Raw genomic sequence first — 23,545 nt, 5'->3', positions numbered from 1 at the left:
CCAAATTTAAATCCCAAGGAAGTGGTGATTGATTTCGAGAAAGGCCTTGGTAATAGTATCAAAAATCATTTTCCTTGTTGTGACACTGTTGGGTGCTTCTTTCATATGTGCCAGAATGTTTATCGCCGAATTTGTGATTTGGGTCATAAGTGTCAGTACAATACCGACAACAACTTTTCGTTGTTAATAAGAATGTTTTGTGCTATGGAATTCTTACCAATTGAAGAAGTTACAAATGCATTTGAAGAACTTAGTGAAGACGAGTTACTTCCCATGGAATTTATTAGTTACTTTGAGCTAACATATATTGGTGCAATCCGTGGACGTCGCCGTAGAAGAGAAGCTCCTTTATACCCTATAACATTTTGGAATATGAGAAGTCGTGTCATAAATAAATTACCTCGAACAAAACAGTGCGGTTTAGAAGGATTTCACTCAGCCTTAAATATATCGATAGCATGCAAAAACCCCAATGTTTGGAAATTTATTGATGTCCTGAAAAAAGAAGAGGCTCTAAGGCCTGTCCACACGACCGGGCCGGGCCTGATCGGCGGACCTACCCTCTAACAGGCACACTTGACGGGCAAACCGTCAAATTGCCCGATGGGCTCTTGTAGCAAAATCACCATGGTGGTGCACGATGGCTTGAACTTCGACACTGGCAGACGTACGTTAACCATATACATTTCTTTTACTTAGCCATTCTTTGCACCATAATTCTCTTCTTTTTCATCACACACTAAGCAATTGTAATGCTGCTCAATATCTTCTGCTTTGCGGTAGGCACCATGTTTATCATACCGCACTGAACACGCTACTGGCATCGTCGGGCACCGCCCAACCTCTCCATCGCCTCACCCGTGTGTGGACAACATTCACGGGTAAGCCCACCAGAATTTGCCCCGTCAACCCCGGAGCACGCCGGTCAGGCCCGCTCGTGCGGACAGGCCTAACGGAAACTAAGATTCTACATTTGCAACTAGTAGAAAAGCCAGTTAAAAAGAAAAATATGAAAAACTTGACAATTGCATTGAAAAGTTAACGGAAGAGTATGATGGCAGCAACCAAAGTGATTTTTTGAAATCTATTGCTTAATAACCTTAAGTGTTTTTAAAAATGTTTATAATTACCACCATATATACTTCATCGTTTTAATTTTTTTGTCGATTAATTATTGTCAAATAAATGTTCTTTTAATAATAAACTACTGGTTTAGTTACCCACCCTATAATTATAATTGTAAAAAAATTTCTCAATAAATGTTCTTTTTATTTATAAATTACTGGTTTAGTACCTATAATTTAGTGTAAAAAAACACGTTAAAGGTATTAAGATAAAGCACGACGTTTAGAGACCGAGTTTTCCAGACCGAGTTTTCTGAGACCGAGTTTTTCTGGCCTATATATATATATATTAATTAAAAATTAATATATATATAATTTATATTAATAATATATATATATAATATATATATTATATATATATATTTATTTATATATATATATAATATTAGATATTAGTATATATTTTAATTTGTAATTAATATAGTTTTATTATATATGCCATATATATAGTAATATATAATGGTATAATAATACGTATAGATATTTATATATATAGTATATATATATATATACATATATATATTATATATATATATAATATATTAGTCATATAGTATATATTATTTTTATAAATATTATTTATAAAGAATTCAGTTTAATTGTCCAAGTCGGTTTAATTTTATTAACATGCCCTGGTATTTAAATTTTCCATTTTTCTTCGTTCATCGTACGTTCAGACAACTACATAAATAACCTCGTATTCTGGTGGTAGTTCTCGTGGTCTCTCACCCTCCCCCATCCCCCCTGCCCGCAGCCTATAATTCTGTTTTATAATTATATGCTTAATATCTCCAATTCCTCCCTGCACTCGTTATCTTCCCAAAGGCACTTCCTCAGGTATCCAGACGAGTTTATATTGCGGTAAGGTGAATTTCACGAGTTATGTTAAGGAGCTGGACCTACACCTCCAAAACTACCGGTGCATATAGGCGGTTCCTTCCCCCATAAAGCTTAACTATTTTAGGCGTGTATGCTTTTACCAGCACATAAACACCGAGGCGCGAGACGTGAGTTGTGTCCTGAATAATTTATAGCTTAGCATTCTATATTTATATATATATATGATGATGTTTTTATATATATATATATATATATATATATATATATATATATAATATATATATATATATACTGCCGATACAATACCTTCTGGTATACAAGACATCTAAATGTTAACAGCAACTGGTGATGTCATCTTCATAAGTTAGGTGTGTTTTACAACTGTTTTTGAAGACAATGTTGTAAGCTGTTATGGTAGGTTTATCATTGGAAAAGAAAGTACCAACAAGCACTCATTACCTTCGTTACAGCAAAGATAGGTAGGCAGCAGCCTTGTGTGAAATTTCAACCCCTATTCTGCTAAGGGATTTATTTGTCCATAAACCTGAATGTTACGGCTAACACCGAGCTAAGAAGGGTCGATTAGATAGTAGATTAATTTAAGAGGGGTCGAATTAATTAGATTAGATACGATATAGTTAAGAAGGGGCAGATTAGATAAATAAATAAATATAGCTAAGAAGGGGCAGATTAGATAGATAGCAAGAGCTGTGATGACATCGCTATGGCAAGAGACGTATGATTGCCGGTAGATAGATAGATAAATAAATATAAAATAAAGCTAAGAAGGGGCAGATTAGATAGATAGATAGATAGGGAGTACAAAGGACAGAACTGTGATGACATTGCCATGGCAAGTTATTGTGTTCATGTATAGTGATCTAAGACAACATGACCCTTTGATCAAACGATACGCTACAGCTAAATACCTGTGTGTGCCTTCTTAAGAAGACAACTGCAGTATGTTTATCAGCTATGTGCTAACCAGACGGCACGAAATGTTCCATTTTTTCTTCTGTACTAAAAAGGAGTAAAGGTTTGTAAATCATTCACTAAACCCCTTGCACTTTCATTTAACAGTATTGTAAGTCATTGTTTTCTAATGTCTGGAAAATACCACTTTTGCTATCAATAACGTTTGCAGATTTTATTTATACACTGAATGAACGCAGGCAGCGGAATACCTTGAACCCTTCCCCCCTCCCCACCCCCAATTCCCGCCTAACATAGTATCTGAAGTTTACTCACATGAAAATGAGTTAAATTCCCTATATAGTAAAAGTGCCTTTTCTATGCATGAATGCTAAGTCCAGCGAGAGTAAATAAATCACTGAATCGGTGAGATTATACCACTAGAGCGTAATTTTTACCTTTGATTTCATTTTAATTCTCTGACTGAACTAAATAGGACGCTGTTGACATATGTTAGTACGATGGAATATTCTTGAAATTTTTTTCTGGTTCTTTCTGCTAATTCCAAAGTCTCTTTCCAGAAACTGAGTAAGGTAACCTCATAAATCTTGCCATTTTGGAAGGTAAAAATGTTGAGTATTGCTTGCGTTTTTTCTCTCTCTCTCCATAAATATAATCCATTGATATTTGTATTAACAGTTAATTGTTTTCACAGTATGTACGCTTGAACGGCAAGGAGGTAGAGACGCACCTGTATCCATTTACATATCTACTACTATTTCAAAATGTCTTGCACTAATATTCTATCATTTACTGGATGAAAACGTGAATGTCATTTTACAAGTAACTGGATCCAGTAATTACAGAGTCGTTCATTTACTGCGAGTATTTTAATTTTTGAAATATTTTGCATTGTATTCAAATTTGCCTTTAGGAGTTTTCACTTCCTTGAATTACCTACTACACTGACAAGCAGGCGAAAACAAACAAGCATACCAAGTATAGATTTCACAAGTTTCACCATTTGTAGTTTTTCTCACATTAAAAACAAGATAGATTCAAAGTAATGTCTCGATTAATATATTTAATTACATTTGTACATTTTGTTATATAGCATCATTAACAATTGAACATTTCTATGCGCAATTTCATATTGCAAACACAAAAATCATGTACGTGTGTTCTCATGTACCCCCTAAATACACACGTACTCTCATGATGTATCCCTTTTAAAATGTCCAGACTACACTAAATTTATGCACAATGTGTTTACTTCACCGTAAAGGCATAAGAAACTTTCCTTCACAGAATACTTCTTTTAACTTTAGAAAACACAACAGCATTTACGTCGATCATAATAAGCCTATGACAAAATAGCATAACGGTTTCATTTTGTGAAATTCTTATGACGTCATAATCGAATATTTTGTTGTGATTGCTATCAGTTAAATATGTATGATTAAACGTCATGAATTGCTCGTGTTGAGATCATGAATTGGTTGTGTTGCCGTCTTAAAAAGATTCGCCCAAGCGAGGCTTTATTGGACGGTTCAGAAACACTTACTTGGCCCTCTCCTGTAAGATAAGAGTTTCATGAAATGGAGTCATATTATTCCCCTTGCATGAAATATTCATGATATTCAATGATGATTATCAAGATATGCACAGATGTTTTTGTAGCTCAGAAAGTTGTTTCCGTGAATAATTCCTAGTCAACTTTTATTCACCATCTTTTCCCTGTTTTCATATGATAAATGCAATAGAATAACGAAGTATCTGGTTCAGAGATCCATGAATAACATGACAGATTTGAAATGGATTGAATCTCTATTTGCCAGTCCCTTTTATCAAAATAAAGTCAATATAAATTTCCCTTTTCGCTACTTAGAGCAAATCCACGTGCACATAATTGACAATGTATATTGCATATAAAAGTATTGATTACAATAGAAATTTTGTGTAGACTTCCCAAATCCTCCTTGTGACTGTGTGCAATTATCGACATTGCAGCGACGTATTTCAACTGTATCATGTTCATGGTGGCCTCCTCGGTGGTCCTGACGGTGGTTGTGCTCAACTATCATCATCGAACGCCGACAACCCATGCCATGCCGAACTGGGTAAGTGGACATCCTCTAGGACAAGGCATACAGGACTCTTCTCAATACGAAGCAGAGAAGATGCCCCGCTGGGTAAGCCTAGAGATGCAATCCAATGCAGCTTCCCAACGCACCTCTCTGTTGTATATTCTTCAACACTGATATCCATCCCCCAAGTCTGTCTTCGATCTCATCCCTGTACCGTGTAGTGTACTCGACAGAATCACAGACCGAGTAGAAATGTTTGGCCTTTCTTAACCAGTCCTATTTGCGTTTGACCAAAATACGTAGTTGTTTCTGTTTTTAACTTCTTTCTTTAACCCGCTTGACGTGTCATTAACCCCCAAACTCTTCTTTGCTCCATTTTGTTTTCACGGGTGATCATGCCATTATCAAGTCGATTTATCTCTTGTTTTCCCAAGCATTATTATTATTATTTAAAACGTTGCAATTGGTTTACTGTACTACCCAGCCCAGTTTAGAGTATTTTTCCTTTTTAGCCCTTATAGTCAGAAGATAAGTACTAACCCTTAACCATCTAAGGTGGGGCTAGGGGAAATTATATAGTTGAGAAAAGTAGTACTTCAGTAATTCTCCTTAGGAATGCATTTTCCGAACCTTGGCTTCCCACTCCATATGACCAAGTACATATATCGTCCTAAACAACTCCCTCTATTCCTTCAGAATTATAGCTAAGGCCTGAACTTGAAAGATCTTCTCTTCCCTTTACCAAGGATCTCTTGTTTATTTCTATAAAAGTAAGGTATACAACGTAGTGTTGATAGATATTAATTTTTGATAAATTTCATGCTCAAAATCTGATTGCTAACACTGTAATCAAGTTGTAATACGTTAAGGTTCGGTGGCAGGTGCAGAAAGGTTCAAAATCATGCATCTGCTGAAGATTTTGTTTACGAAAACATCCAGTTTCTTAAGATCAGAAAAGCTCAGTCACATTTGACTTGCCACAGATCCTGGTGAATGCATCATTGGTCAAGGCTTACTATCCGTGAAGGATGTCACCACATTAGTACACCTCCAAATACCATAGTTGCTATTTAATAAGGTACAGGTGGTCATTGATTATGTTGTTCAGTATGAACTATGATATTTTTACCAATACTAATTTGGTATGCCCTTTATGAGCACTGATTAATGATGCATTCAACATGATCTGTTGAATATTTTTTTTTTATTTATGCAAATAAAAAGGGGTGACTTTGACAGGGTAGCACCTTAGTGGCGTGGCCAGTATGGTGTTGGTGTGCTACTTCAGTGGCCGCGAGTTCGATTCTCAGGCATTCCATTGAGGGGTGAGAGATCTGTATTTCTGGTGATAGAAGTTTACTCTTGACGTGGTTTGGAAGTCACGTAAAGTCGTTGGTCCCGTTGCTGAATAACCACTGGTCCCATGCAACGTAAAAACTCCATTCAAACAACAAACAAAAACTTTGACAGGGTACAAAATTTTTACTATCTGGTCTACACAAATGTAAACCTATTGAAAATAATTAAGCCTAAATTATTGTTTCAAGGTAAAGTGTGCATTGGAGAGCAACTAACAACCAGTGTTAATTGGGGAGCCAGAGTTGGCTCCCTTCTACTCCTAACTTGACATGCATCATATTTTACTTCCCCAAACCATATTTTACAGGATTTAAGATATGAAGGAAAAAGTGGTCCTAAATACTTTTATTTTTTTTTTTTTTTTTACAGTTTTTTGATACAACTGGACTTAAGAAAATAACAAATGCAGCAGGGGAAAGCAAATTAGTATACTGTTTTTTTTTTTTATATTTGGTTTATATTTATAAAATGTTTATTTTTGTCTTCAGCATGATTACCATGATTGTAAAACTCTTATCAGTGGCTTTGATAGAAGGTTGGTGTTGCTAAAAAGAGTAATTTTAGTACTTTTGCTCAAATACAAATTATATTTGTAATGGGCATTGTGGTATAGTTCAAATTTATGTTCAGACATAACCTTTCCACCTATAAATCATCAGTAGGTAATCTATGTATAATTTGTTTTTCTGCTCTCTTCATTTTTAAGAAAGGATTCTAAAAAAATGACAGCAGTTCTGTATACGAATTGTTTATATTCCCCTTAATCATAGTACGTACTACCATGATTCCCATACATATGTATAAATAGGTGTGACATCAATGCATTTACATAGGAGGCAGTAATTTATATAACAAAAATTCTTCTGACGTATCATAGACTATCAATGGATATAAGTAAAGTAAATAAAAATGTGTTATATGTATACAAAAAGCTATACGCACTTCTGTTCTTATCTGCACATTTATACCTTAACAGACAGACAAACTCATTAATTAAATTATTTTCATTTTGTATAACTACAAAACATTTCACTGGACATGTATATACAATTTTTCACCATAAATTTTGATTGATTACTTGTTTCAGGTTAGACTGAATTCTGTATTTTAAAGATATTCCTACACATTTTAAAGCAATAAATGGCAAGGGATTGGCTTTATAGCCTAAATTACGTAACTGCACTGGGGTGCTGAGGAACATGATCAGTGAAAATGAAAATATTCAGTGGTCATCTAAAATGAACTTAATAAAAGCTTCCTTTGCAAAAAAAATCCCTCATGCTGCAAATTCAGTGGGAAAACTTCTGGGTAGCCCAGTGGAAGTCGTCACATATCCCATTCCACAATACCCCACCTTCCACAGGAAAAAGTGGTTTAAGCCAAATAATCTGTTAAGAACCTGTTTGGCATGATTAACCTCTGTTACCACCCATTCTCAAAGACCTCTTAAAATCAAAAGAGGATGATTCAGATGAATCTCAAATTGATTATACATACTTGTCTGTCTGTTTATGAATTAGACAATGATGGACCATTCATTGACAAACCAGTACTACATGTTATATACTTGTAAGCAGCTAATTGAACAGTAAATGTATACAACTGATGCAATTTGCTTAATAGAGTATGCAGTCTCTTAAAATGCAAAATGTGGAAAACAAATTTGAAATTTTTTGAAAATATAGCCTTTGTTTCTTTGTATTTAGCTACAATAGACATGATGCAATGTAAGTTTATGCTCAAGTAAAGTCATGTCAAACTAGTTGTTTTGAAAACACATTCATGGGAGTTAGGTGAACAATAATACAATTTCTACTGTGTTTGAGGAATAACTAATAATTTTCAGGAACATTCTTGTTAAAATAGGCCTACATAATAACATAAGTAGAATCATTATAAATAAGACACATTTACTATATCCAGTGAGCATAATAGTCATATTTCATAGCAGAACTAATATTACATCTTGTGGCAACCACATTTTGAAAACAAAGCCACTGAGTAATTCTACAATAGAGGAAGTAATTCTAAAGACACACTGACCATGTTAGGAGTATACTAGACCTGAGGTAGGGTACTTTAAAAGACTTGTTACCCTTAACCCCATCTTTGGTATTTTCTTAAACCTACAATTATATCAATATTATGAGAATAAAAGATTCTAAGGGTCACATTAATTAAGCATCGTAAAATCAAACGTGATCCAAGGACACAAAAAAATTTACTACTGATGTTTGGGATGCAGTCACTGCACCATCAGTAGTCGTAAGGAAATGAAGATGATTTATGGTCAATTTTTATGCAACTCGTTTCTGATTTATGGTTTACACAGTTCACAGGATTGACTGTAAGGCATGTAGGCATTTGATGCTCTTCTTTGCTGTAGGTCCATGTGACCTTTGCATTTTTTGCAAAAGAGGGACATTTTTGGGATGCTTTGTAGCAGTGCTGGCTCTCCTGAAGGAATAGAGTTTACACACAAGAAGCTTTCCTTTCAAATTGAAAATACAGTAAGGGTGCATGTGCTCTGCCCTTTCCGTACTTCTGGTTGATAAGTCCATTACAGAGTGATCTCTTGTTTTGCACAATCCCTTCATTGTTGTGTCAACTTTTTATGGGCTACTTTTTTTAGGTTTCTGCAGACAAAGAGACATTTTCAGCAAGCCATGACATTAAAATCAAAGTAGGTAGCGTCTGAAATGTTCCACATCAAAATGTTCAAATGTTTTATGAGATGACCGACTGTGAAAATTGGGACTCATTGGTCTCGTCTTTTAAATCACAGTTACTCGAAGTCAGATAAATACTAGTTCAAGAACATCTTAAAAGTAAAAATACTTAGCCTATAACACTTATCCAAGTCAGTAAAAAAGGGATTTTGACGAAGGAAAAATCTATTTCTGGGGGAGGACCTGTGTCGCCTGGTGAAAAATCCCTGTAGCTCATTTTTCAAGTATAAATATATCCTAAATATACCAGAGAAAAAGCTAGCATGGTATGCTGAAGTTACTACCCTCAGCGCGAGCTCCCCAAAGGGTGTCGGTATAAGTAAAGGGGCGTAGTGGAAGCCACTATTCACAGATCCTCTGCCACTTAGAAGATTCCCTCTCCAAAACCCCTCTACGGTAGGAGCCGTTACAAGCGCCACCCACCTTACCTTCCACTCGCTACTACTACTAATACCCACGCGTGTTCCTCATTCCTGGAATAGCCCTCCAGGCTTGGATTGGCCAAGGGTGGGGGAAAGGAAAGATGAAAGAAGGGCCGGGTTCACTGGGCGACACAGGTCCTCCCCCAGAAATAGATTTTTCCTTCGTCAAAATCCTTTTTCTGGGTTCGACCTGTGTCTGCCGGTGAAAACATATAAGAGAATTCCATCCAAGCTAAATAGATACCTAAAATTTATGCAAAAATAAACTGATATACTACTTAAACTAGGGCTTAAACTATGACTTAAGAGTAATAATTACAAGAAACTGGTATTTGATAATGTACATCATGGTATTCGAACCAACTGGACTGGTATGTACAGATGGTACGTAAAACCAATATGGTTCCACGACCAATATCACAATAATATATACATGTTCCGATGGCGGGATGGCCAAGGCCCAGCCCGGCCCGGAAGAGAGAGGTTGGTGGGGAATACAAGCGAGTCATGCAGGAAGGAAAGAGTATTAGGGAAAGAATGACAGAAGGGCTAGGAAGGGAGTTTATAAGACTCAATTATTCAGGGGAGACTATACTTCCCCCCGCCACTGTTGAGAATTTAAGGGCCTCTATGTTTTTGAGATAGTGCCGTTTAAATACTGCTGGAGATTTCCAACCTGTATACTTCAGGTCCTCAAAGTTCATGTTTTGAAAGTAGTTGATAGAGGTAGCCACTGCTCGGATGTCATGGACATGCGGGACTGAATCTGGATTGGCTTGTTTAATAAAGTACAATATTTGCTGTCTAATACCTTTCAGAGAAATGTCCCACCTTTCTCTCTAATAAACAGAGGGCCTGAAGTCTTTTGGGAAGTCCTGGCTAGGAAGGATTTCAGAGTATTGACTGGACACAATGATGCATCCTGCATGAGAGGGAGAATTTTCCAAGGAGTCCACCTGTTCTGTGGGTCCTCGTTCTTAGCCAGAAATTGCCAATCGGGTGATAGCAGGACTTCACCTGACGGGAGGAATTCAATATGGCCTGGATTTCTGGAGAGAGCCGAGAGTTCAGATATTGTGGCGCCTGAGGCCAGGGCCATTAAAAATAAGGTCTATCTAAGAAGGGTTGAATATGGGCATGACTCATTGTTAGAGTCTGAGGCAAGTTTAAGGACATCATTCAAGAACCAAGAGACCGTCTGGGGGCGGTCTGCTGGTCTCAAGCGAGCACATGCTCTTGGAATCGAAGAGAAGTACGCATCTGATAGGTTAATATTAAAACCTATCTGGAAAATCTTCCGTAATGCTGATTTTATCGTAGTAATGGTACTGGCGGCTAGACCTTTCTCAAAAAGAGATCTAAAAAATGAGATTGCCAGATTTGTGGTCATCTCATGGGCATCCGAATCCTTTAGAAAATTGGCTAATTTCTTTACTGCTGAATCGTATTGTTTGACCGTTGAATCCCTCTTATCTGATTCAATGAATAGGATGTTTAAAGGATCAATACTAGCGTCCCTCTGAGCCGCAAACTTCATGAAGTCCATAAAGTTAGGACACTCAGAATTCTTGAGGAAGCTGACACAGTCTGGGTTTGTACTACCTGCGTCAGTTCTGGACGGGGGATTCGTTTGGGCCTGACATTCAGTTCTAGAAGAAGTGGATACCAGTTGCTTTTTGGCCAGTCGAGTGCCACTAGAGCTACTTGGCCTGTGAAGGATCTCAGTTTGTGCAAGACCTTCATCAGAAGATTCACTGGTGGAAATAGGTAGATTTTCTGCCAGTTGTTCCACTCTAAGAACATTGCATCCGTGGCGAAAGCTAAAGGGTCTAGGTTGGGAGCCACATAGCAGGGTAGTTTGTGGTTGGCTTCCGTGGCAAAAAGGTCTACTTGAAGACCCTGATTTTGATTGCCAATCCACCGGAACGAATCCACGTCCAGTGACCACTCCGATTCCAGTGGAGTTGTCCTGGAAAGTGAGTCTGTGATAACATTTCTTACTCCTGCTAGGTGAACTGCTGACAGGTGCCACTGATTCTTTTCTGCCAGTAAGAAAATCGCCAGCAATACGTGATTCAATTTGCTTGACCTGGAGCCTCCTCTGTTTATGCAGTGGACCACTACTAGACTGTCCGAGACTAGTCTTATATGCTTCTTCTTGGCTGGAGACAGTCGTTTCAGGGTCAAGAACACTGCCATTGCTTCCAGGATGTTGATATGGAACTGGCGGAATGTTTCCGACCATGTTCCTTGTACCTTCTTGTGCTGGGAATACCCTCCCCATCCACTTAGAGATGCGTCCGTGTGGATAGTTAGAGACGGCGGAGGGAATTGTAGAGGTACTGACTTGGTCAGGTTCTGGCGTTCCGTCCATGAACAGAGCCTCTTTGTCAGGATAGGCGGAATCACCGAGACCTTGTCTCTGAGTTTGATATTGGCTCTTGTTCTTCAGATTTGATTGATATCCTTCAATCTGGCCTTTAACAGGACGTCCGTCACAGATGCAAACTGCAGCGAACCTAGAATCCTTTCTTGGGCCCGCCGAGAAGCTTTCTTGTTTTTTAGAAACCGCTTCATGGCTTTTGCTATTTCTTTTGCCTTCTTGGGTGGGAGAGATAGCTCGTGTTTGTTCAGGTTCCATTGGATTCCCAGCCACTGGAAACAAGAAGCTGGGGTGAGCCTGGATTTCTCCCTGTTTATCTGGAATCCCAGGAATTCCAGAAATTCCATCACCTTGGATGTTGACTTGCGGCATTCTTCGACGCTGGCTCCCCAAATGAGCCAGTCGTCTAGGTAGGCTACTAACAAAATGCCTCTCATTCTTAGTACTTGAACTATCGTCTCTCCTAGTTTGGTGAATATTCTGGGCGCAATGTTGAGCCTGAACAGCATGACTCAGAATGAGTAAGCCTGCTTTCCTAGTTTGAAGCCTAGGTACGAAGAGAAGTTCCTTATCGGAACATGAGAGTAAGCGTCTGTAAGATCGATAGAGGTGGTGACGGCCCCACGGGGAAGTAAGGTCGGTACCTGCGAGATGGTCAGCATGTGGAACTTGTTGCAGCGAATGTACGAGTTGAGACGGGACAAGTCCAGAATCACTCTTCTTTTGCCAGAGTCCTTCCTGGGGACACTGAACAGATGTCCTTGGAATTTTATGCGCCCCACTTTCTTTATGGCCTTCTTCTGGAGGAGGTCTTTGGTATAGTCTATAAGGTCCGCCGTAGGCTTCTGATAAAAACTGACTGGTGGAGGAGGCCCTTTCTCCCAACTCCACCCCAGGCCTTTCGAGACTATACTGTGGGCCCATAGACTGAAGGTCCATCGGTCCCGGAATAGATACAACCTCCCTCCTACCTGCGGACTCTCACTAGTTGGGTGCAGCTCTGGTACCTCTGCCTCCACAGAAGCCTCTACCTCTTGATGTGCCTCATAGCCGGGGACCACCTCTGGCCTGGCTACTTCCGGGGAGGTTACTATGGCTGAAGAGGTAGATGGCTGTGGGGCCGACAGAGTTTGCACTGGGACAAACTGTTGTTGGGGGTGCGCTTTAGAAGTGGATGGTTTTCCGACCTGAGAAACTGGCACTGCTTGCATAATTGCCTATGGACGAGGGCCTTGGTAAGGATTATATCTCCTTGCCTTCTTTTTGGTTCTGATTTGGTGTCCGGGCCCCTCAAACTGTCGTTTGAAGGGAAGACCCCACCGAACCCGAAGACTCTGGTTGGCTCTGGATGCCTCTTGGAGGATGCTATTAACTTCCTCTTTTGGGAAAAGGTTCTCTCCCTAGATTGATGACCTAATGAGCCTATTGGGCTCATGTTTTATAGAGGCACCCGCTAAGACGTGCTTCCCACAAGCTCGTCTCGCCACGGCAAAATCGTATAGGTCTGACTGCAACATCTGTAAGAGCGCCTTTGTCAGGACCCTGAATACCTGCTCCTCAATGTAGGTGGATGCTACTAACTCCGCCGCAGTGACGGAGTTGATAGATCTTGCCAGTCTGGTCTTTACTTCAAATTCCGTCTTCACTAGGTGGTCCGGAATCCTGGGCAATTTCTCAGAAAACAGGTCGGAGGCACAGTCCGGGTGGAGTTTACCTGTAGTAAACGTCGCCGGAGCGTCCTTCCAAAAGTCCAATCCGGTGGCCAGGAGAAGGGAGGTGAGGTAGCTTCCGTGTCTCTCAGTGCTGGTAGAGGTTTCTCCTGCGCTGCAGCTTGCAGCGTTAATTCCGCCACCTCGTACATGGTGACGGAATGCCGTCCAGGGTTACAAATATTGTAAAGCTCCCCTTATGAGGCGTTAACTTTGTGGTAACGCAACCCCATTCGGACAGGGTGCAGACCCAAGTGGCTTGTGCTTGTTCCCTCAGGAAGATCACTGTCTCCTTCGGGACTTTATCGACTCGGACTAGCGCATGTTTGGCCAGTCTTACGGATCCGGGGAATGGAAACTGGAGGCCTGGAGGAAAAAGTTCAAAATCCTCGATCGGCCGGGTTCCGCACCCTTCAATCGTCAACTTCCCGTCTAAGAACGGGGCATGCAGCGCCAGCCTCCATGGATTTTCCTTTTCAAAAGGAGGAAGCTTGGACGCATCCGGCACCATCATGGATAGCGCCGGAGTCCCGGAGTGGAGGAGTCCGGTGAGCATATCCTCTAAGGGCTTGATCCTCTCGGTCAGAGATGTAAACGCCTGGCCGGAGGTGTCCGGGACTGAGGCGAGGCATATTGCCTCAAGCCTCTGGTCAATCACTCCACTAACCTTCGATAAGAGAAGGCTAGTGAAGGCTTCTAGATTGACACCAGACTCCTCCGCCTTAGGAGCGGTGGTCTCTAAACCCATCCCTACAGTAGGGGAAGGGTTTCTGGCAACAGGCGACTGTGCAGAAGAAGTCGACGGCTGTGGGGCCGAGGACAACTCTGTCGCCGCTGGCGGAGCTGGTTTCGTACCCTTTTTCAGGGTCTTGGTTTTTAAAGTCTTTACTTTAGGAGTGACGGAAAGTGCTCCCATACTAGGAGGGGTGGGCCTGGAGAAGCCCAGGAAGGAAGAGGAAGAAGAAGGAGTAAGGCTAAGAATGAGACTCGCCTCACTTACCTCCCCACCTACCTGTTCCTCCGTGACCATGGGCTCCATGTTGATATTGATGGCCGCCACTTCGTCCATCAAGTCCTGGTCGTCGGGGACAGGCATGGTTGCTATCCGGATGGCTTCTATCAGTGGGTCTGCTACGTCCACCGGAACCGCCGTGTTGGCTGTGGCTCCCTGGAACAGAAGGGAGCATAGTCCAGTACGTAGGGTTGTCCCTTTGGAGCATTCTTCCCAAAGCCAGCCACCCACTTCCCGAGGTTTACCCTCGCTTCATGTCGAGCTGCTTCCTCAGCCTGTCAGGGAGGAACCGTATTAGTATATTACCTGGGAATAAAGTCTGTGTAACAGCTTATTAAGTCATTATAACAGGACTTGTACACCAATGATGTAGCGAAGTACTTACATGCTCATCAACCAAGGACGACACCATTTCGTAGCACAAAGTACATGCGTTGGGGTGCCAAATCATATAGTTTTCCAGTTGCACCGCGCAGTTGGCGTGCGAACGGCACACCACATGGCTGTACAGCTTGCCCATGGAGGCAGGGCACCCCTCTGCCTGGCAGCGAACCATCTATAAATGGAATTTGTTTATGAGCACCAAACTTCAGTAACTGACGAAGAGAGCATGCACCTTAACTTAGATGGGTCAAGATCTATTCGCTACGTATATTCAAATAACTACCACGAATAAAGTTTGTAATTACTTTGGGTGCATTTGCCTGGTCTCGATTCCGTCCTCAGAAAATAGATACCAGTTCGTCATGCGGGATCTGAGGTCTGCCGGTGCCGGAGGGGGGAAGATTTTCCCCTTTCTCCGTTGCGTACAGCTGAGTCGGAAGGTTACATGTTACCCTAGCCAGACCCTGACCTGCTTATTTCCCTCCGCTGGAGCCGAAACTAAGGACGAAATTAGAGCACTGGCAACAGCCTGTAATGCTCCATCAACAAGTGTGAGGATGAGTCACAATGCATTGGTCCTTATGGGACCGGAGCTATATGGGGGCCCCGAACCTCCATCCGCTAAATGAATCGTCTCCTATTGTCCCTTATGATGCCGGAGGAAAGAGGCTAGAGCGGCGGATCAGTAGGGCATTCCTCTGAACCTGTGCGTACTAATTTAGAGGGAGCATAACTCCCAGCCCGAATCCACCAGGGGAAGAATGGGGGTGGTGTTGGAGAACGAAACAACGAGCGATGGAGCTCATATAATGTACACTCCGGAGCTACGTCCGCCAACTGGTGCGGTACCAGCCCGCTTGTAAGTCGGCGGAAACGTCTACGAGGAGACATACGGGTTAATATTCAAATTAATACCAATAGCCCACCCACCCCAACACCTACTAGTGAGAGAGGGAGGGGAGGGGTATGTGGTATATGTGGCCAGTCATGATCGCCTGGCCACCGACCCGATCAGAGATAGACTTACACCAAGGCTATATAGCCTACCCCTTATAAGGAGTAGGCCGACTGGCTCATGGCCCGTCGTGGTTAGATGGTGGTCGCTCTCGATCAGGAGGCTATGCCGGGTTAGGCCAAGGCGTACCAGACCGGTATTTACAATAACATATAAACAATATAAATACTACAATATACCATATTCATAGCGAGGTCTAATGGAAGAGTTGCAAGGAAATTAGGCAAAAAAGGGAGAAGTACCCGTATGGATCCATTTAAGTTCCGAGATCACGACAGAACTGGACAGGGTAGGCCAACTGACCACCCCTGCCAGACTGAAGTGGACGGTAGTCCTCGACCAAACCTACTAAATCGAAATTTCGATCTAGATCGGCTGGGCGGGTGGTCCTCAACCAACCCTACTAAACCGAATTCCTTCGATTTAGACCGGTAGGGAGGTAGATCCGGGAGCACACTGGTAGAGAAGCTCTCTATTTTGACATCCTCCCTGCTAGCCTAATAGCACCACAGGGGGAGTAAGGTGCGTCTAAGGGTACTAGGGAAGGGACACCTAGCCTACCTTCCTAGGGCTAGCTTAGGCTAGGTTGAACTAGTTGGGGAAGGTGGGGGCAACTCATCCGACCTTAGTGAGATGAAAATCAATAACGTACATAAATCAAGACTTATCTAAGATTGTGTTACTCATACGTAATCTCACTACTAGAAGGAGAGAGAGAGAGAGAGAGAGAGGGCAGGGCCCCCTCTCTCCTTTCACGAATATGATAGGCTTAACAATAATAATATTGTGCATCGCTTTAAAATTATGTAGAGACTGGCGCAAACCCGCCCTTGAGTCGCTGGGGAGGGGGGTGGGTCTTTTATTTACGATGTAAATTAACCCACTCCTTTTGTACCCCCATCGAAAGTCAAGAGCGAGTTAGGCCTATTCCCAATCTTACTTTGGATAAAGTAAATCCGCAATATACATATGTCGCTGATGACTATACATCACCTAGATAAAAGTATGTAATGCCTAACATATAATATGAAAAATATTTATGTAGTTATCGTGTGTGAAAAAACCACACGCGCTCTGATGACGCTCCCAAAATGGCGGCACAGCCGACGGCGCCCACAATACTATTCTGAGGGTCCGAAGGCGATTTATGGAAACATTTCAATCATAAAAATCACAAACACGTAAATTGGAGTACTCAACTTAGGTGTAGTAGGAAGATCTGCTGTTGCCATAGCGAAAAAAGCGAAAAATCCTGGGACCGAAACCGAAGTGAAGTGCACACACAGATTGCTAATACAGGAATGAGGAACACGTGTGGGTATTAGTAGTAGTAGGAAGTGGAAGGTAAGGTGGGTGGCGCTTGTAGAGGGAATCTTCTAAGTGGCAGAGGATCTGTGAATAGTGGCTTCCACTACGTCCCTTTACTTATACCGACACCCCTTGGGGTGCTCGCGCTGAGGGTAGTAACTTCAGCATACCATGCTAGCTTTTTCTCTGGTATATTTAGGATATATTTATACTTGAAAAATGAGCTACAGGGATTTTTCACTGGCAGACACAGGTCGAACCCAGAAATAGTGTATGGCAATTATCATAATCGAATTCAGTTGTGTGTACAATGAATTTTGCAAAGTCTGATTAAGTTAAAAGCTATTATAGGTATGAATTGGTTCATAATTTAATAGATTCAACAACCAGTTAATTTTACTGAGAAAATATTTCATCAGTACTGGGTAATTTCTGAATAGTCTTATCTAAAGTCTGTTTTCATTAGGCCCTGTCCACACAGAGCTTTGCTCGATGTGACATGAGCCCCGCTTCTGATGTCACATTGAACACATTTCGTCGAACTGATTATTGTGGACGGGGTTTTAGTACCATGTTAAATCAAAGGATGTATATTGCCAAATTCATTAAACAAGTATCATAAGCAGGAGAGAATAATAATTGTTGAAGCCTAGTTTATGAATGATCTTAAATTGCCAAAAATGTAGGAAGGCCACTTCTTCTAGAACACTTTACCCATACTTCATAGGATTTGTTCACACACAGTTACAAGAAACTTCAAGTATCATAGAATCCCTTTACTACTGGTGGATTGGAAAATTGTTTTTCAATTTCTTATACTGAAATTGTTAGGAAACAACAAGAGGCTGTCTATAAATATGTAGGGACAATTAGATAGGAAAATCCACTGGTAGAAATATGTATAGAGTGAGGGTAGATTTCCACCAATCTTCAAAAATTCATTGATGGCTGAACATAGTTTTAACAGTTAAACACTATGGCCATGCTTTCATCTGTAAAACCTTGGTCATATCTACTACTTTTCTAGCGCTTAATGCATAAAACACTTTCTGCATTTGCTTAATTAATATGTTGAAAATAGGGCAAGACAGCTAGAAATAAGAAAAAGGGCACACTAGGCTTGGTTTCAGGGGGTTGCATGATTTTTCTGAGGTACACTGATCTATATTGTTAGAGTACAGCACAATACTTTATTCAACTGATAAATCAGTATACAAAGGAGAGGTTTTCACTCTACCAAAGGGACTTCTTTCAGGTATTTAGTTACATACTTTGATTTAACCATTCTTTCGGTCCTAAGAATCTCCCATCGATCGTTTCTTCCATTTCAGTTTTGGTGTCCATTGTCTCCTTATCATAATTTAATTGGGCTTTTATGACGTACCCTGGACTGATTGTCTTACATTGCTTTCATAATATTAGTACTATTTGATTCCATTGTTGATCCTTCATTTGTTCATTTTGTATCCACTTCATTCTTTATACATTTGCCCATTGTCTTCCTCTGTCAGTGGAGTGCTTATTGTCCTATCAACAAGAAGGTTTTCATAAACTTATTCATCATCAGAAGTATTGTCATCGTTGCTTTCCTCCTCTCTCACTGATGAGCCACACCCTTTTTCCCTGATGGGTACCCAGTGAGGAGAGCATCATATGATTTTTTGCTTTTTATTTCAAGTGTAGACTAAGTACAAGTCACTAGCTTTAGAGGAAACATTTAGAGTCCTTGGGAATTTGTGGTTTTCATTAAAAGATTTAAATACTTACAGAATATTTTGGTTAACTTGACAAAAATTCTTAACTATCTCCACAAGACGTAGTTTGCCAAATCGTATTTATCCTTGGAAAATGTGGAGATTCCCATAAAATGTAATGTAGGATTAACTTAATTGATTAAATGTAGATTGTATATTTTATTTGATCATTTAATTATTAAAAATCCATTAAAATTGCTTGGGTTGCATGTAAAAAACCTAAAGTCTACCTGTAAAAATAGCTTCTATTCAGGAATAGAAGTTTTTCAAAAGGTTTACATATTAAATGTATACAAAAATTAAAATTCTGGACATTGTGTCAAGATCTGCATGGTTCTTAAAAATATTTACCATTTATAGACAGTAGCACTTTTTTTCTCATGTTATATTTATTACAGAAAAGAATAGCCATAGGACTGTTTTCTGCCATGTAAAATAAAAATTTATATTATATGCAACAGAAACAGGCTCTCACAAGGAAAATGGAGATTGTGAGAAAATATTAAAATACAATATAGTATCAAGGTAGTGTGGGAAGATCATATGAATGAAAAATTGGTAAGAAGGAATTGGGAAAAAAATAAGAGATCTCAGAATAAGTTGGTTTGTACAGGTGATAAGAAAATGAGGGAAAGTTTGTTAGAAATGTTTTAAGAAACCCAGGAAATCTTGGTAAAAGGGGATACATGTAGATGAGGGATATATGTAGATGAAAACATAAAACCTGATCGGAGTTCAGGCATCCTATTAAGGAGAGTTAAAATAAAACTTTTTGGCTGTGATTTTTTTTTATTAATTTGTTTATTTATTTTGTATTTTCGCCTATGGCAAGGTCATTTTTATCTATATTCCATCAAATCCAGTGTTGAAGTTTTGCACACTTATAATTTCTTTTTAATTCATTATAAGGTGAGCTACATATGGAATGGTATTTAAGGTAAAAGGGAATGGCATTTGATATCAAGCTCTCTCTTCTGCCTCCTTTGCCCCTGTTACACCTTATGGTTCAGTCAGTTTTCTCATTTGTATAAGGACTTTAACTCACAGGCATTGGTAATTAAAAAAGCTTATTTCATAATGTAATGCTGTATATCTTTGCTATCACCTTCTTATGATAAGACCTAGAAATGATAGTTTAGTCAAAAAGAGTAGGACAGCGGTGAGTTAAAAAAACTTATTTAAGATCTTAAGCCCATGATAGATCAAGCTGACACAAAAATTTAAAATGATGACAAAGGCCCTCTGTTTTAGATCTTCACCTGTGGCAAGCTATTTCATCTAGTTTCCACCAATTCCAAAGTTGTTTCCAGTTTATTGCTAGGTGAATTTGTTTGTTTTATGCCTCTACAACATACAGGTAAAAAGTAAATTGGCTTCTAACATCAGGCTTCCTTCCCTCTCTTCCATCGCCTTCACTCCGGATGCATCTTTTAAGTTCACAACCAGTTCTTCCTGTTTTATAAGGACTTTAATTCACAGGCTTTGGGAGTTTGTTCTATAGAATTTCACTGTTTTGTGACAAAATTTATTAGTTCTTCTTTGTCATTACTATTAGGACCACCATTCCTTTCTTCTGGCACATTGCATAAGCACTGTTTCACCGTTTGTTTCAGTACCTACATGTTTTTTTTTCTTTCTTGTTTTTTTCATACAAAACTAGTCAGCCCAGTATATGAATGACTGCTCTGACATGGATACTCCATATTGAAAGATTTATTTGAGGCAAATTCAATGCTGATTCTTCATAGACCACTGGTGTTTTGCATGGTGGGTTGGTTCTAGATTAAGCAGCCCAGGCCTTTGTCTGTAAGTAGCTACAGTTACAGTGTTATGGGGTTTGCGAGGCCTGGTGAACCTCTGGACTTGGTAGCCTGTTGACTAGGGTGTGAGTGTGATAAGCATGGCCAGAGCCTCTTACACCCAGCATTGGATCAGACATTGGTGCTGACTAAATTTCAATACTGTATTAGGCAGTACTGGAAGTCTTTTTCCATTGCTAATGAAATAACTGTGGTAAAGCTACAATGGATTGAATCAGAACCAAAAACAGTAAATGAACATTGAAAGCCTCAATAGATGGATTTATGAATTATGTGACAATCTTCATGGGGTTTGATGTAGAAACAAAGGGAATCTTTTCAGCATGAAGACATCCAGTAGAAAGGATGCATGTGATCCTTCAGATATAAAGAAATCTATAGCCTAACACTGTCGAGTATGTTGTCCAAGTACCACTTCATTCTTACACAGTCATTGCATTTTTAGTTTCAGTATTTCATCGTCATCAACAGTTTTTATTCCATGAATAACAAAGAAAAGGACTGATGCAGACAGTGAGAGTTATGTGAGTAGCGTTGCCTCCAAAATTTAATCCCCACTCAAGATGATGTTCCCCTCCCCACCCCAAAGTTACAGAAGTGTGTCAGTTACTTTGTCTAATCCATTTTTAACTGGCCCATAGTGGTACAGCTGTACTTATTCACTGTCTCTTTTGTGAAGTAGTTCCCACTGCACACCTTCCTATGGTTGTCATTGTCTTTACCAGGTTTATGATAACTTTAAAGCTCTTATTCATATTTGTTTCTTGGGGAAGAGTTGTCATATGGGCAATGAAAGTTGTCTTTCCTTGAAACTTGATGTTGGCACGAGTGATACTACGAGTGCTGTCCCTACTAAAGAACGTGTAGCCCCATTTATCATGCTGATTATGGATGTAGAACATACTGTCTCATGTTACCAGCTCTAGTGCCTTTGTTGGGTACCATGGCTTCATCAGTACTCCTGCTGAGGTATAACAGGGATCATCAAGGTTTTAGTTATGACATTAATGACAGCACAAATCTTGAAGAACAGTTTTGTGTGCCAGTGATCTGCTGGTTGTTACTGAAGTGGATGTAAGCTTTTGTTGGGTAAAACAACTTCAATGACAGAGAGTCTGCAACCTAGGGAATCTGATTTCTTTTGCTCAGTAACTTTCTATGTAGATAAGGTTGCACAGGAAGAAGAGCACTTCTGACGTGTCAGCACTGAATAATGAACTGAGGTTGCTCTGTTTTGCCAAAAAATTTCCTGCAAGACACTATTTGATGAGGTCAGTGTTAAACAACTTGGAAAGTACTATTTAAGGAGCTTTCATAATCAAAACGCATGCATGCACAAAATTAAAAAGGGCTAGACGCAGTGAATTACTCATGTTCTCCTAGTTTCTGGCGAATAAAGATGATTCATTCTGTGTAGGATCATCTTGACACTTACCTTCATCCTCTCCTGCCTCCTGGTCCTCCCGCATGACACATAAATCTTTGTGCATCAGCTGGAAAGAGAAAAAAGAAAGGAAAAAATTATGCAGACCAAATAGAGAGAGAGATAGCAGTGATCAATATTTCTTGAGAATGAAATCATCATTTGCAGCATCCTGGTAATCACAGTAATCATCACTGATATCAATGTCTATTGATATCTTCACTGCTGTCATTAGGTCTTCGGGGAATGTCCATAACATTTCTTAGCCCTATAGAAAGGCTGAGCTTAAATTGAATAAGTAAGGAAAACTTGAAATATATAAAATATTCAGTATATTCAAGTTGCTATTACCTTCTAACTATGACACACAATCCCCTCTGGGGTGCTCTTGATGTAAATGTTCTAGAGCATTAGGATAACATTCATTAAGGTTTGCATCAGGTGAGGCAACTGTTCAATTCTCCTGATGAGTTTTGCATTATCAGCCCCATTTATTTCCCACACTTCTTTCGTGTCACACCCATAAAAGGAACTAAGCAAGGTGCACATAGGCACATCCAATCCATCGGTAGGGAGTCGCTGCTTCCAATTCTTCTGCCAATTAGCTAAAAGGAACTATGCAAGGTGCGCATAGGTACCTCCAATCCATCAGTAGGGAGTAGCTGGTTTCAATTCAGCCAATTTTGCTATTATCTGCACAGCAAGAGAATTCTCCCTGGTTTGCTTCAAAGTGTGGATTTTATGTATCATTCATTTATACTGATGGCCCTATTTTTCCTGTTGCCATTTTTATACATTACATGCTGAAAGGAAAAATAATGATCAATAATCTATTTAACCCAACTTTTTCTGCTATTTTGCTACATGTGTATAGAAGCTGATGCAGTATTGCTTTTTGTTTTCTAACTTTCTGAGTAATTATTCAGGTTGACTTTTAACTGTATTTCAGTCCTTATTTTGCTTTAATAATTTGTACGGTACCATAGAATTTCCACCTTTATTTTGTGTTTGTACAATTTCTACCTTTACTTTGTGTTTGTACAAAGTCATAGACTTGTTTATGTATATTTACAGTATATGTGAAATATGAAGCAAACATTGTTGCTCTTGCTGCTAGTGCTGCACAAATGAACAACATCGCTGTTTCAACTGTACCTTCAGTGATTGGTACTATTTTTTCTCTTGCCCACTTTTACTTCAGTTAATACTGTTCCTGAATGTACTGCCTTTTGAAAAGCTGATGTACCTGCTGTTCTGGTGGCTG

The 23,545-nt window shown here is 39.9% G+C and overlaps 1 protein-coding gene across 4 annotated transcripts in view; it reads left to right on the top strand.

Moving 5' to 3' along the window:
- LOC135205463 (neuronal acetylcholine receptor subunit alpha-7-like) overlaps positions 1-23,545 on the top strand; it is a 179,206-nt gene that overhangs the window by 134,480 nt on the left and 21,181 nt on the right. For 2 of the 4 annotated variants that reach the window (XM_064236116.1, XM_064236114.1), the window contains one exon: positions 4,887-4,996. In XM_064236116.1, the coding sequence (XP_064092186.1) occupies positions 4,887-4,996 (110 nt within the window). Of the gene's footprint in view, positions 1-4,886; positions 5,069-23,545 lie in introns of all 4 variants that reach the window. The other 2 variants (XM_064236115.1, XM_064236113.1) reach the window with 1 other exon arrangement.

Source organism: Macrobrachium nipponense, chromosome 24 (genome assembly GCF_015104395.2).
Source record: "Macrobrachium nipponense isolate FS-2020 chromosome 24, ASM1510439v2, whole genome shotgun sequence".
Lineage (NCBI taxonomy): Eukaryota > Metazoa > Arthropoda > Malacostraca > Decapoda > Palaemonidae > Macrobrachium > Macrobrachium nipponense.
This window is presented reverse-complemented; position numbering and strand designations above follow the sequence as displayed.